This window comes from Peromyscus eremicus, chromosome 8a (genome assembly GCF_949786415.1).
Source record: "Peromyscus eremicus chromosome 8a, PerEre_H2_v1, whole genome shotgun sequence".
NCBI classification, from domain to species: Eukaryota; Metazoa; Chordata; class Mammalia; order Rodentia; family Cricetidae; genus Peromyscus; species Peromyscus eremicus.
In genome coordinates this window covers 78386837-78402089 of record NC_081423.1, presented here as the reverse complement: position 1 = coordinate 78402089, position 15253 = coordinate 78386837, and the positions used below count along the sequence as shown (strand labels likewise).

General features: G+C 47.7%; 1 protein-coding gene across 1 annotated transcript in view; it reads left to right on the top strand.

Moving 5' to 3' along the window:
• The window catches only part of B4galnt2 (beta-1,4-N-acetyl-galactosaminyltransferase 2), an 82803-nt gene extending 68028 nt beyond the window's left edge, over positions 1 to 14775 (top strand). The window contains exons 6-11 of the mRNA XM_059271603.1: positions 2751 to 2931; positions 5112 to 5198; positions 10561 to 10748; positions 11463 to 11603; positions 13451 to 13670; positions 14208 to 14775. Of these exons, the coding sequence (XP_059127586.1) occupies positions 2751 to 2931; positions 5112 to 5198; positions 10561 to 10748; positions 11463 to 11603; positions 13451 to 13670; positions 14208 to 14413 (1023 nt within the window). The 3' untranslated portion in view covers positions 14414 to 14775. The remainder of the gene's footprint in view (positions 1 to 2750; positions 2932 to 5111; positions 5199 to 10560; positions 10749 to 11462; positions 11604 to 13450; positions 13671 to 14207) is intronic.
• Positions 14776 to 15253: the final 478 nt, after the last annotated feature.

Sequence of the window (15253 nt, the reverse complement as noted above, 5' to 3'; positions counted from 1 at the left end):
CATCCTTCATCCCCAGAGACTGATTGGAGGGTGGAGCGGGGGTGAATGAGTTGCTCTGTGTCCTCAGAGGCCTCCTCTGTCCCCCACACAAGCCCTCCCATCCTATCCCCATCATTTTTCTCATAACTGTGATTCATGTATTTGTGAGTGTGCTGGGGATGAAATCTAAACCCTCACACATGCAGGGCAAATGCTCTACCACTGAGCCATGCCTCTAGCCCCTTCTATTATGTGCTTGTCTGTGCCTGGTTATGGTGTGGGTGTGGCTGAATGCTTCTTACCCTCATGGTCTATGAACTTGCTTCTCAGAGAATTATCCGTTGAGTGGCCCGAGTTTTCGGCAGGAGCAGTGGTACCACCCAGCCAGTCGGTTTCCCACAAAGATGCCTGGCTATTGCAGACACCAGAGAAAAGAGTGGAGGGAGCCCTTAGGGTTGTGGGGAGGAGAGAAGCTTGCTTCCAGCTGCAGCATCGTTAGGTAGAACTAATGGGCAGAACTTGCTCCCATGTGGGCTGCCGGTGTAGCCGAGCAAGAAGGGCCACTCTTGGCTGGTGGTGGTGGCCCACACCTTTTTAATCCAGCACTCCGAGTTCCAGGACAGCCAACCCTGTCTTAAAAAAAAAAAAAAAAAGCCACTCTTTGGGCACCTGAGAGCTGGAATGGAAGCAAGTGCCTTCTACACTGGGTGAGAGGGGGTGATGGGCTTACAACAGCGGTTTCTATTAGTAATGAAATGATTTAGCACATTTTGTTTGTTTGTTTGTTTGTTCGGTTGTTTATTTATTTTTTGGTACTGAGAACTGAACTCAGGTCATCATGCCTGGCTAATACTGTGTGTGTGTGTGTGTGTGTGTGTGTGTGTGTGTGTGTCTGTGTCTGTGTCTGTGTGTGTCTGTGTGTGTCTGTGTGTGTGTGTGTGTCTGTGTCTGTGTGTGTGTGTGTCTGTGTGTGTGTGTCTGTGTGTGTGTGTGTGTGTCTGTGTCTGTGTGTGTGTGTCTGTGTGTGTGTGTGTGTGTGTGTGTGTGTGTGTGTGTCTGTGTCTGTGTGTGTCTGTGTGTCTGTGTGTGTGTCTGTGTGTCTGTGTGTGCGTGCATGTACATATGCACGGAGGCCGGAAAAGCCATGTGATCTCTCAGAGCTGGAGTTACAGGCTTTCACAGAATGCCCACCTTGTCATGTGGGTCCCGGGCCTCATATTCTGTTTCCCATGATTGTACAGCTGACCCACCTCTCCAGCCCAGTGGTTTAGTTTTTAATATACTACGTTTGAGTTGCATGCGAGCCTTCCTGGCAGGGTGTCTTGGTTAGGGTTTCTATTGCTGTGCTAAACACCACATCCAAAAGCATCTTGGGGAGAAAAGAGCTTATTTCCGATATGGTTCCACATCACAGTGCATCGTCAAAAGTCAAGGCAGGAGCAGAAAGCAGAAGCCGTGGAAGGACACTGCTCACTGGCTTGCTCTTTTTCTCTTCAAACTGTACATTTTTTTTTATTTTTTATTTTTTTGCCTTACTTGCTCTGTATTTGTTTTTGTTTTTGTTTTTGGGGTTTTTTTTTGTTTTTTTGTTTTATTTTTTTCCTTTTTGTTTTTTTGAGACAGGGTCATTTTGTAGACCAGGCTGTCCTCGAACTCACAGAGATCCGCCTGGCTCTGCCTCCCAAGTGCTGGGATTAAAGGCGTGTGCCACCACTGCCTGGCGGTAGGAGACTTTTGAAGTCTCAAAGCCTTGCCTCCAGCAAGACCACACCTCCTAATCCTTCCCGAACAGTTCCACCAACTGGGGACCAAATATGCAAACCTATGAGCCTTTGGGAGCTGTTCTCATTCAAGCCACCACCCAGGGTGAAGGCAGGGGGATGAGCCAGGGACAAACATTTTGTCTCGCTATTTTTTTCTGAGGCAAGGTCTCTCATTACCTCATCCTGACTGCCGGGAATTCGCTATGTAGACCAGGCTAGCTTCAGTCTCACAGATCAGAGTGCTGGGACTGAAGACATGTGCCACCAAGCTGTGCTGAGATAAACATTTTGAAACCACTTGAAAATGGATGATGGATAAAAATCCTCTGGCTACAATAAGAGAAAAAGACCCAGAACCAAGTCCTGGGAAACTCGTATTGAATGTCGGAGGGAAGAGGAGGCAGAGTGATTGACAAACAGTAATCAATAGTGGCAAAAGTGGCCCCATCTGTGACCCCATCTGTGACCCCAGCTACTAGGGAGGTAGTGGCAGGAGGCAGGGAGATCTTTTGAGCCCTGGAGTTCAAGGATGGTCTGAGCAACACAGTAAGACCTCAGAGGGAGGGGGTGGGGCATGAGGAGGAGGAAGATGAAGAGGAGGAGGAAGGAGGAGAAAGAGGAGAATAATTTAAAAGTCTTGAACAGTGTCCCATAAACCCAAAGATAAAGATGTTTGCAGAAATGAGTCCTTTAAATCCATGAGTCTCTAGGTCTTGGAGGTGAGGGAGAGGGCCATAGCTGAAGAAGCATCTACTCCCTTTACAACCAGCCTTATCCTGTCCCAGCTCTTGATGGGTCTCTCCCATCTGGGTGCTCTGCCCCCTGCTGGTCATCCTCGGTACTTGCCTTTCCTGTGAATGGCTTTTTCTCCATCCCCAGCGCTTAGAATCGGGGTTTGGAGGTTGGGAGACTATAACGTTTCATTGGATAGGACAAAGAACCTCTAGAGATGGATGGGGGTAACTGGCAGCCACACAATAATATGAGTACTCTTAATGCTACCCCCAGGTCACCCTGAGAGCTTCTCTGGGGACACTAAACACCCTTGCTGATGTCCCAGACAGTGTGGTGCAGGGCAGAGGCCAGAAGCAGCTGACCATTTCCACCAGTGACCAGAAGCTCCTGAATTTCATCCTTCAGCATGTGACATACACCAGCAAGGTGTACCAGCTTCACAAGGTGGACATGGGTGAGAATCTGTCTTCCGACTGCAAAATGCTGAGGGGGCTGGAACAAAGCACCAAATCCCTCTCAAAACCTTCCTCCTCCGTGAAGCCAGCCTGCTCCAAAGATTCTTCCTGTGTGCCAGATTCTAAGCCTAGACATTTACTTTCCTATTTATAGCCCCCAATAGTGTCCCCTGTTGCTACTGACCCCATGGAGTGACTTGAGAAAGGTCATTGACACTGCTCGCCTTGCGTATGGCAGACACCAAGTCATTGTCCTGTCACTAGCTAATACTTGGGATCACACAGAGAAGGAAAGAGTTCCTCTGGCTCACAGGTTTGGAGGCTCCAGTCCATGGTAAGCTGGCCCTTTTGCTATTGGCTAGTGGCGCGGCAGCATAGTACGGTAGAGCTGTATGATAAAATATCGCCTCTTATCTCAAGCTGGGAAGCAGACAGGAACAGAAGAGATGGGAAGTGGACCCTGCTGTTACCTTAAAGGCATGCCCACGGGGACCTGAACATTTCCCATCAGACTGTAGTTCCTAAGGGCTCCAGCCCCCAGTGTCACCACAGTGGCCTATACCTATACTATGTGGACCTTTGGGGACACTGATCCGAACCTTAGCACCATCCGATTCTTTCTATAGTTGATGGAATTTTGTTTTGCTTGATAGAGGGTCTCAGAGATCCCAGGCTGACATCGAACTCTGAGCTTGTGCCCCTTCCGTTTCCACCTCCTGTGTGCTGGCATGATAGACAGGCACCTCCAATAAGATTTATGCAATGCTGGGAATCAAAGCCAGGATGTCCTGTGTGGTACACAAGCACTTTACCAACTGAGTTACACCCCTAGCCTAGTTGTTTCTTGAGACAGGCTCTCATGTAGCCCAGGATATCCCAAACTCTCTTATGTAGTTGTGGCTGGCTGGTCTTGAACTCCAGGTCTTCGTGTCCTCATTTCTCAAGTTTGGGGATTGTAGGTGTGTACCACCACACTCAGCTTATTTTTGTTTGTTTGTTTACTTGTCTGTTCATTTGTTGCAGCAGGATCTTGTTGTGTATCCTGAGCTGGCCTCAAATAATCAGTTCCTATACCTCAGCCTCCATAATGCTGGATTATAGGCGTACATCCCTATGCTTGGCCAACTTTACCTAGTTCTGTTAGCCATTCTCTGTAACTTTTATATTTATTTGTCTTTATTTAAATTCCATTCAGTTGTTTATTGGGGGGCATGGACATGCCACAGCGGGCATATGGATGTTGGACAACACCTTGTAAAGGTTGGTTCTCTCCTTCTACTGTGTGAGAAGGAGAGATCCAGGGACCAAACTCAGGTCACCGGATTTGGCAGCAAGCACCTTTACCTGCTTTGATGACCTCTCTGCAGCTTCTAAAGCTGCCTCAGCTTCCGTTGAGAAGGCAACCAGCCCGACCAGCCTGTGCATCAATACCTTGTCCTGAGCACTCCTGGAAAGAGAGGATGTTCCCAGTTCCCCTTGGGACCTTGTCTCTCTCCACACCCCCATTAGAGAAACTCCTGGGAGAACAAATCTCGTCACCCTCAGGACAGCCTCAGTTCCTATCTACATCAGTTGAAAGTATCCTCGTCTTTCTTTCTTTTTTCTTTTCTTTTCTGAGTAGCTGGCATAGCACAGTAACAGGGGGAAAATGCAATATGAGCAAATAACAATTTAGCTTAGTTGGTAGAGGATTTGCCTAGCATACACAGAGCCCTTGGTTCGAGCCCCAGCACTACTTAAAACTGGGCATGGGGGTGCTATGCCTAAAACCCTAACATGTGGGAGGTGGACTCAGGAGGATTGGATGTCTCAGATTATTTCCATAGTTATAGTGCGCATCCTCCACCCTTCAGAAAATGACCCTTGTGACAAGGTGCAGTGGACAATGCTGTCTTGGTCTTGTCATTGGAGAAACTGAGGGAGGGACTTATTTCAGATAGCTCTTGGCAGAATCAAACTTAATCCAGATCCTTGAATCTCCAGCCCATTCCAGCAGCATGTCCTTATTGCCCCAGGAATGCACAGGCAGGAGCCAGGATGCCCAGCCTGCTGCATGGGTCCTCAGTCTCCTCCCAACTGGGACTCTCCCTGCAGCTGCTGGCTTCATTGGCTTCCTCAGGGCAGCAGGGTCTCATCAGAAGTCACACTACCTGGGCTCTTACCTTTCTTTTCCTTCCAGTGAGTTTGGAGTCCATGTCCTCAGTGGCCAAGTTTCCAGTGACCATCAACCAACCTATTGTACCCAAGTTGTATGACCCTGGACCTGGTAAGCTTCTTGTCCTTGGGACTCAAGGATTTCATCAGGCTGGGTGAAGGTCAGAGGGTGTGGTGCTTTGAATAACAAGGGCTCCCATAGACTCACATATTTGAATGCTTGGTCCCTAGTTGGTGGAACTGTTTTGGGAAGGATTAGCAGGTGTGGCTTTGTTGGAGGAAGTGTGTCACTGGGAGTGGGCTTTGAGGCTTCAAATGTGCATGTCAGACCTAGTCTCATTTTCTTTCTGCTTCCACTTGTGAATACAATGGTCTGGAGAGATGGCTCAAGGTTAACAGCACTGGCTGCTCTTCCAGAGGACCTGGGTTCAATTCCCAGCACCCACATGGCAGCTCACAACTGTCTGTAACTCTAGTTCCAGGGGATCCAACAACCTCACATAGACACATGCAAACAAAATACCAATGCACATAAAATTAAATAAATCTTTAAAAAAATATGTAAGCTCTCAGCTACTTCTAAAGTGCCATGCCTGCCTGCTTGCTGTCTTGCTCCCAGTCATGATGGTCATTGCCTTAGTTAGGGTTTCTATTGTTATGAAGAGACACCATGACCACAGCAACTCTTATAAAGGAAAACATTTAATTGGGTGACTTACAGTTCAGAGGTTCAGTCCATTATCAGCATGGTGGGACATGGTGGCATGCAGGCAGACATGAAGCTGGAGAGGTAGCTGAGAGTCATGCATCTTATGCAGGCAATAGGAAGTGAACTGAGATACTGGATGTGGCTTGAGCATATATGAGACCTCAAAGCTCACCTCCACAGTGACACACTTCCTCCTACAAGGTCATACCTACTCCAAAAAAGCCACACCTCCCAATAGTGCCACTCGCTATGAGCTTATGGGGGCCAATTACATTCAAACTACCACAGTCATGGATTCACCTTCTGAAACTGTAAGCAAGCCCCTAGGTAAATGATTTATGTATAAGCTGCTCTGGTCATGGTGTCTCTTCACAGCACTTGAAAAATAACTAAGACAGAGGGATCATTTTTTCTTTATAATTCATGTTTATTATTTTTAATTGTGTGTGTGCACACACGTGTATGGGTGCCCACAAAGGCCAGAGGTTGGATCTCCTTAGAGCTGGCGGTATAGGTGGTTGTGAGCCACCTGATGTGGATGCTGGGAACCAAACTCTGGTCCTCTGCATGCTCTTACCTGCTAAGACATCTCTCCAATCACCTCAGCCCTTTTTTGAGACAAGATCTCATTGTGGCCCAGGGTGATCTCAAACTATGTATAGAGTTGGGAATGAGAATACTATTGAACTTCTGAGCTTCCTGCCTCACTTCCCCAAGCGCTGGAATTTTACGCATGCACCAACATGCGCAGTGACTAGGGATCAAACCTAGAAATATGGGTGTGTTAGGCAGGCACTCTACCAACAGAGTCACGTTTTCATCCCTTCTTCCATATTCCAGACCAGCCTGGTAATCCTCTGGACTCAACCTTGTTAGTGGTGAGATTACAGGCAATTAGTGATTGTGTACACACACACACACACACACACACACACACACACACACACACGCATGCACACACAGCCAAGCCAGAGTGGGAATATGAAGTTCAGAGGACAATCTCAGGTGTGATCCTTGCCTTCCACCTTATTTGAAGCTGTGTCTTATTTTTGTTTGCTATCCTCCTGTCTCCACCTCCCATCTCACCTTGGGAGCACTGGAATTACAGGTATGGCCACTGAGCACAGCTTGACATGGATTCTGGGGATTTGAACTCACAACCTCATGTTTGTGCAACAGGTGCTTTGCTTCGTCCACCAAGCCGTCACCCCGGTCCCGAGTGACTTTTTTTTTTTTAATGTTGAGTCTGTAAACATTTGTTCTTTTAGTGATTTTGCTCTTTGTTTTGTGAGATTGGGTATTGGTACACAGTCTAGGCTGGTCTTGACCTCACCATCCTCCAGCCTCTGCCTCCCAAGTGCTGGGATTGCAGGTGTGGGCCACAATTCCTAGTGCTTGATATCTCTCTCTCTCCCTCCCCCCACTCAAAAGGAAGGAAAGATTTATTTTGGCTAATGGCTTTAAAGGTCATTTTTCTCATTGCTGTTACAAAATACAACAGCAGCTTAAGGGAGAAAGGGTTCATTTGGCTCATAGGTTGAGCGTTCAGTCCGTCCCAGCAAGGAAGGTATGTGTAGGAGTGCGAGGCAGTCAGTCACCTGTGCCTGCACTAGAGGAGCAGAAAGGAGTAAACACCAGTGTCCACCTTCTTTCTGCTTCTCATGCAGTCCAGGGCCACAGCCTATGGAATAGTGACACTCGTTCAGGGTGGATTTTCCTACCGCAGTTAAACTTGTCTGGAAACACCTAGATGTTTTCAAATTCTATCAACTTGACAATCACACTTAACGATCTCAGAAGGATTCATGGTGGTGGGAGCATGCCACAGTTTGGTGAGGTGTGTGTGTGGCGGGAATGAATCTCAGCTCATTTCTCAGTGACTTTTGAAACATGCATCCTCCTTAGACAAACGATGAGGAGGATCATCTCTTCCCAATTTTTACAATTGTTTCTTTCTCTTGGTGTGCTGGTTTAAATGAGAATGGCCTCCATAGGCTCATGTATTTGAGTGTTTGGTCCCTAGTTGGTGGAACTGTTTAGGAAGGATTACGAGGTGTGGCCTTGGAGGAGGTGTGTCACTGGGGTTGGACTTTGAGTTTTCAAAAGCCTGTGCCAAGCCCAGTCTCAGAGCTCTCTCTCTCTCTCTCTCTGCCTGCAACTTGTGGGTCAGGATGTAAGTTCTCAGCTACTGCTCCAGTACCATGCCTGCCTGCCTGCTGCCATGCTCCCTGCCATGATGGTCGTGAACTAACCCTCTGAAACTATAAGCAAGCCTCCGAATTAAATGCTTTTTTTTATAAGTTGCCTTGGTCATGGTGTCACTTCACAGCAATGTCATGTTATATTTGGCTACAGTCTCCACCATGATGTTGAATAATAGTAGCAGGCAGTTTTCCTGGCTTTAGGAACATTCTAGCATTGTGCCATTCATGTTGCTGTGTGGCAGGTGTTTCGGGGTAAGAACCCTCACTTCTTCCTTCTGTTTCCATTATTATTTACCTTTCTGCTTTCAATTTTCCATTTCCATGCTAAGAATTTTTATTATGAATGAATATTGAATCTCCCCCCCCCCCAGACAAGGTTTCTCTTTGTAGCCCTGGCTATCTTGGAACTTGCTCTGTAGACCAGGCTGCCTTCAAACTCAAAGACCCACCTACCTACCTTTGCCTCCCAAGTGCTGGGGTTAGAGGTGTGCACCACCACCACTACCCGGCAGATCTTTTGTTTTAAATGTATTTGTGTGTGTGTGTGTGTGTGTGTGTGTGTGTGTGTGTGTGTGTGTGTTTGCTTACATATATGTATGTGCACCATGTGCTCAGTTAGTGCCCATGGAGGCCAGAAGAGGGCAGTTACAAGTGGTTGTGAGGCACCAGGTAGGTACTGTGAACTGAACCTGGTGCTCACTGCTCCAGCTGTTTGTATCTTTTCCGTGGAAAAACTGACTCTTTTCTCTTTGCCAAGCTTTTTGCTTTTTTCCTTTTTCCATTTTTATGTGTACATATGTTGTACTTGTGTGTGTACATGTGTACATGTGTGTCAGCACAGATGTGTATAGGTGGCTCACATGAACATGTGTACACGAGCATGTGATGTGCGTGCGGAGATCCAAGGTTAATGTCTGGAATCATCCTCCACGACTGTCCCACCTCATTTATTGAAAGAGGGTCTGTCTGTCAAAGCCACTCTCTCCCTGGCCAGCTTACTCTGGGATTGCCTGAATCCATCTTCTGAGGCTGGATTTACAGGCATGTCACCACACTCCACCAGCATATATGAGGGTTCTGTGGATATGAACTTGGGGGGACTTCACATTTGAGTGGCAAGTGTTTCAACCACTGAACATCTCCCCAGCCTCTCCAAGCTGTGTGGGTTTTTTAATTTGTTTATTTTTATGAATCACATGTTTTAAAGTGACCAACCTGTTCCAGGTCCTCTGGTCTTCAGGTAGACTTCTTTCTAACTGTGCCTTCCTGAGACAGAGGCCAGGGGACTTCTCCTAGGGAGCTCTTCCTAGAAGTGATGGCAAGGGTAGGTCTTGAGTCCTTTAGACCGCTTCTTCTCTTCCTAGGCTTGAGAACCTTTCCTCTGGAACCCCTTAAGTGACTTCTAGTATTTAGATGGAAGCAGGACACAAGGGGTTGCTAACAGAGAAACAGAAAATGAAGAATCAGACAGCAGGAAATTGGCATGGTAAAGCCAAGCAGGGGTGAAAAGATTTCACCCAGTTGGGTAACCTTGTACTGTTGTGGGATAGTCGAATACACTGTGTGAATATGTGTCTCTGTTCTACCTCACCTACATAAGACATCTTCTGATTGGTTTAATAAATAGCTGAATGTCCAATAGCCAAACAAGAGAGGATAGGTGGAACTTCTGGGGAGAGAGAGGAACTTAGGGGGAAGAATCTGAGTGTGTGGGGGTGGGGTGGGGGTGGGGGGAAGATTTGCCAGCTTGATGCGGAGGAAGTCAGCCTTACAGTACTGAAGAGAGGTAACAAGCCATATGGCAGAATGTAGATTAATAGAAACAGATTAATTTAAGTTATAGGAGCTAGTTGGGCCAGGCGGTGGTGGCGCACAGCCTTTAATCCCAGCACTTGGGAGGCAGAGCCAGGCGGATCTCTGTGAGTTCGATACACAGAGAAACCCTGTCTTGAAAAACCAAAAAAAAAAAAAAAAAAAAAAAAGAGCTAGTTGGAAGCAAGCCTAAGCTAAGGCCAAGCTTTCATTATTTTTGTTGTTGTTTTGTTTGCTTGTTTCTTTTGTCTCTTTTTTTTTTTTTTTTTTGAGACAGGGTTTCTCTGTATTGTTTTGGTGCCTGTCCGAGATCTTGCTCTGTAGACCAGGCTGGCCTCAAACTCACAGAGATCCGCCTGCCTCTGCCTCCTGAGTGCTGGGATCAAAGGTGTGGGCCATCAATGACTGGCAAGCTTTCATAATTAATAAAAAGTCTCTGTGTCATTATATGGGAGCTGGTGGTCCAAAGAAAGACCACCATTGTACATTATAATGTCTTTATTTCCCAGTGCAGCTGACAAACTCTAATTAAGCACTTCCTGTGTACAGAAGGCCTGAGGTCCCCAACGCTGACCGGGTCAGAGGAGAAAGAAGCCATCAGTGTAGCTCAGTTGTTAAATGCTTGCTTAGCATGCATGAGACCCTAGGTTCAGTCCCTGGCCTGGCAGAAAACAAAGCAAAGCAAAACCCATCTGAACAGAGCAAATCCAGAGTCCAGTTCCAGCATCCACTTTTAAATTTTTCTCTAGAGAGGAAGCTCAGGAACCTGGTGACCATTGCCACCAAGACTTTCCTCCGTCCCCACAAGCTTAAGATCCTGCTGCAGAGTATTCGAAAATATTACCCAGACTTAACGGTGATTGTGGCCGATGACAGCAAGGAGCCCCTGGAAATTAAAGATGACTACGTGGAGTATTACTCCATGCCCTTCGGGAAGGTACGTTCCCTCAGCCTGGGGACACCTAGCTTCCAAAACAGGAGAGCCCCAGCTTCAGCTGCATTCATAGTCTCCTCTAGGGAGCAGCGTCCTGTGGTAAGAGGGGCCGGGCTTCTCTGTTCACATGCAGAGGGAAATGGTATCAATCTCACGTTTCCACATTAACTAAGTGTTAGTTTACTCCATCTTCACCCGTTTGGTGTGGAAATTGATGGGGTTCTTATAAGTGACTTACGGGAGCTGACATCTGATTGTGGTGTGCAGGGGTAACAACAGACTTCTGTTCCCTGTGACTGCGCCAAGCTACCCTCCCCGTTAAGGCCTCTTTCTTCTCCTCCCTCTTTCCTTCCCATCTTCCCCCAAGGATAGAAAAGGGAAAGTTATCCTTGGTAACAGATGTTCCCCAAACCAACATCTCCCAGGAGGAAGAAGGGGCTCCAGTCTGTTCCCAGAGGCCACTGGACCAAAGAGGGACTTCCCACCCTTTGTCTCAGTCTCTGAATCAGTGGTCTGTCATGACCTCAGAAGGTCACTGTCCCTGCCATGTTTCCCTGAGGCACCGACTTCTTTGACCCAGCAGTTGTTGGCCTGTCTGAACTATGGAATCCTCACCGATTCCAGCATCCCCCATGATAGGAGGCAGCCTGGCCACTGAGAACTCAGGAAACCCTACCCCCAGATGACAATTGCTGATTCAACCCATGCCACCTGCAGGGCTGGTTTGCTGGTAGGAACCTGGCCATCTCACAGGTGAACACTAAATATGTCCTCTGGGTGGATGATGACTTTCTCTTCGACAACAAAACCAAGATTGAGGTACTGGTGGATGTCCTGGAGAAAACGGAACTGGATGTGGTAAGGGACAATGGCCAAGCTCAGCCAGCTGCAGTCTGTAGTGATGAGGAGAGATGGAGAAAATAGGAATGATGGGGTGATATCACTCTGTATGCTGTAAATGTGTTGCTCTGATTGGTTGATAAATAAAATGCTGATTGGCCAGTAGCCAGGCAGGAAGGATAGGTGGGATAAGCAGACAAAGAGAATTCTGGGAAGAGGAAGGCTGAGTGAGGAGATGCCAGCCCACTGTCCAGGAACAGCATGTAATGGCACACAGGTAAAGCCACGGAACACGTGGCAACATATAGATTAACAGAAATGGGCTGAGTTTAAGTGTAAGAGATAGTTAGTAGTAAGCCTGAGCTAATGGCCAAGCAATTATAAACAATATTAAGCCTCTGTGTGATTATTTTATAAGCAGGCCATGGGACCGCAGGGCCCAGGCAGGACTGGAGAATCTTCTAGCTACGTAGGAATGTCAGTGTCTGAGGGAGGAGCAGAGGGGAAAGATGAGGCAGGAGAGGGGTTCACAGCTCGCCTCGAGAGCACGTGAGTTCTGCTTTTGACCCCTTGATTGCTCTCTTTGAGCAAGTTTTGTACCCCACGCTAAAAAGTTCACAATTGTTCTGTTTTTAAAACAGCATGTTGGGGCTGGAGAGATGGCTCAGAGGCTAAGAACACTGGCTGTTCTTCCAGAGGTCCTGAGTTCAATTCTCAGCACCCATATGGTGGATCACAACCATCTGTAATGAGATCTGGCTCCCTCTACTGGCCTGCAGGCATACATGCAGACAGAGCACTGTATACATAATAAATAAATACATCTTTAAAAAAAAAAACCAGCATGTTTATATGTCGTTTCTAATTCTTTTCTGGACTATATGAAGTTTAAGAGAACTGTGTTCTTGTTCAGTCATAACATTTAAAAATATTCTTTTGCCGGGCGGTGGTGGCGCACGCCTTTAATCCCAGCACTCGGGAGGCAGAGCCAGGCGGATCTCTGTGAGTTTGAGGCCAGCCTGGGCTACCAAGTGAGTTCCAGGAAAAGGCGCAAAGCTACACAGAGAAACCCTGTCTTGAAAAACCAAAAAAAATAAAAAAATAAAAAAATAAAAAAATTGAGAAAAAAATTCTTTTTAGATTTATTTTTATTTTATGTGTAGAGTTGTTTTGCCTGCATCTATATCTGTTCACCATGAATGTGCCTGGTACTCACAAAGGCCAAAAGTGGGTGTTGGATCCCCTAGAACTGGAGTTACAGATGGGTGTGAGCTGCCCTGTGGGTGCTGGCTAGGAACATAACTCAGGTCCTCGGCAAGAACAAGTGCTCTTAACCTCTGAGACATCTCTACATCCTCCACAACATTTGTTTTAAATATAAAAATACAAATGGAGCCGGGCGGTGGTGGTGCACGCCTTTAATCCCAGCACTCGGGAGGCAGAGCCAGGCGGATCTCTGTGAGTTTGAGGCCAGCCTGGTCTACAGAATAAGACCTTATCTCAAAGACAACAATAACAACAAACCCTAAAGATACAAATATTAGCTGTGTGTGGTGGTGCATGCCTGCGATCCCAGCACTTGGGAGGTGGAAGCAGAACTTGGGAGTTCAAGGCCAGCCTGAGCTACAAAGCAAGTATGTACATATGTGTATACACATTTGTATGTGCTTGTGGAGATGGAGATTCAATGATCCAAAGGACCCAGCAGCAGTATGAGAAGAGCTGTGGCCACATGGCAGAGCCACCGAGGGTCCTTTGGAGGCTAGATCCACAGACTGCAACTTCTACTGGAGGCAGTCCAGTGAGGCTTCCTAGAAGGATCACTTCTGACCCTGCTCAGGCCCCGGTTTCTGTTTGCTGACTAGGTTGGTGGCAGCGTGCAGGGAAATGCATTCCAGTTCAGGCTGTTGTTGGAGCAGAGCGAGCAAGGGGGCTGTCTTCACCAGAGGTGGGGAGGGTTCCAGGCCCTCGATGGCTTCCCCAGATGCGTGGTGACCAGCGGTGTCGTAAACTTCTTCTTGGCTCACACAGAACAACTCCGAAGAGTTGGTTTCGATCCTCGCCTACAACGAGTGGCTCACTCAGGTGCGAGGTTTGGAGGGGTGAGGCAGGGAGTGGGGAGGGGCCCTCCTCGGAAACCCCTTCTCACTACACCAGGGATCTCCTTCCCCTTCCGCCCCCAGACTATGGAGCTCATGGTCCCTCTTGCCGCCCTCACCTCTCTGTGTCTCCCCTAGGCTGCCTCTGCCCATTGGAGACACCCCACTTCCTTTCCCCAAGCTCTGTCCTTTACTCTTCGTGACCCTGCTTCACATTCTTCTCTCAGAAAGTCTCCGCCACCTAAAACTGCACCTGGTGACTTACCCCCCCCCTCCCGCTTCCACTCCAGAACTCACAGTACCATTTAATGGAACCCGTTGGAACCTCTGCTCACACTCCTAATGGGGAAACGAGGTTATCTGTTTCTTCCCTTCCAACTCCAGGACTCTCTGGAGCCAAGTGTGCGGCTCCACAAGATGCCGGCCTTCCCTGTGGTTAGGAACCAGGTGCTCCCTCAAGCGTGGCTGTGGAAGCCTGGCTGACTGCAGCTCCCTTTGTCTCCCGTTCCTCCTCTCTTTGCAGAGTTCTTTGTTGATGGGCTGGGGAGCCTGTTGGTGGGCTCGTGCCCAGAGGTGACTGTACAGCACCAGCCACCGGAACCACAGAAGGATCCAGAGATGGCTGCCATGGAGAAGTCTTATAACACATACCGGGCCAACACCAATGCTCAGGTCCAATTCAAGCTAGCTCTCCACTACTTCAAGAACTATCTGCAGTGTTCCACTTAGAAGTTTGAGGAACAGGAAACCCAATAAACAAAACAGATTGGCTGTGGGCAACACAAACTGTAGGACTGGCCATTAGGGATACCAAAGACAGACTCCTCTAACGAGAGGAGCAGGGAGCAAACCAGCTGGTAGCTGGAGCAAGGGATATGGATAGCTCAGTTACTGAGTTATTCAGTTAGAAGACCTTAGAAATGGGCTACTGTGGAACAATCTTTGTATACTGTAAATATGTATTGTTTTCATTGTTAATAAAAAGCTGATTGGCTGATAGCTGGGCAGGAAGAAATTAGGTGAGACAGCCTGACACAGAGAGAATCCTGGGAGAGGAAGGGCAGAGTCAGAGGAGTCACCAGCCAGATGCAGAGAGGAGTCACCAGCCAGATGCAGAGGGAGCAGGAGATGAACGTGCCATGCTAATAAAGGTACCGCCACGTGACAGAGTGTAAATAAGGAATATGGGTTAACTTAAAATGTAAGAGCTAGTTAGTAATAAGCCTGAGCTATTGGCCGATCATTTGTAATTAATATAAGCCTCAGTGTGTTTATTTTCAAGCGACTCCAGGAAAGGAAAACTCCTACAATGGGCCAATCCCTGATCAGGGCAGGGGAGATGACATAACAGTTATTAAGCACGGAATCCCCACCCCATTTATGAAGCATCTGCACAGAGAGCAACTCACTCACTCATCTGAGCTGATGATAAGGAAGATGTTGACTGGTACCCTCCTCCATCACGAGAATGGTTGCTGGAGGCATCGAGGTGGCTCTGGGTAAAGCCCTTGCTGCCAAGCCTGACAACCCCAAGTTTGATCCCTTGAGACCCACATGGTGGGAGGGGAG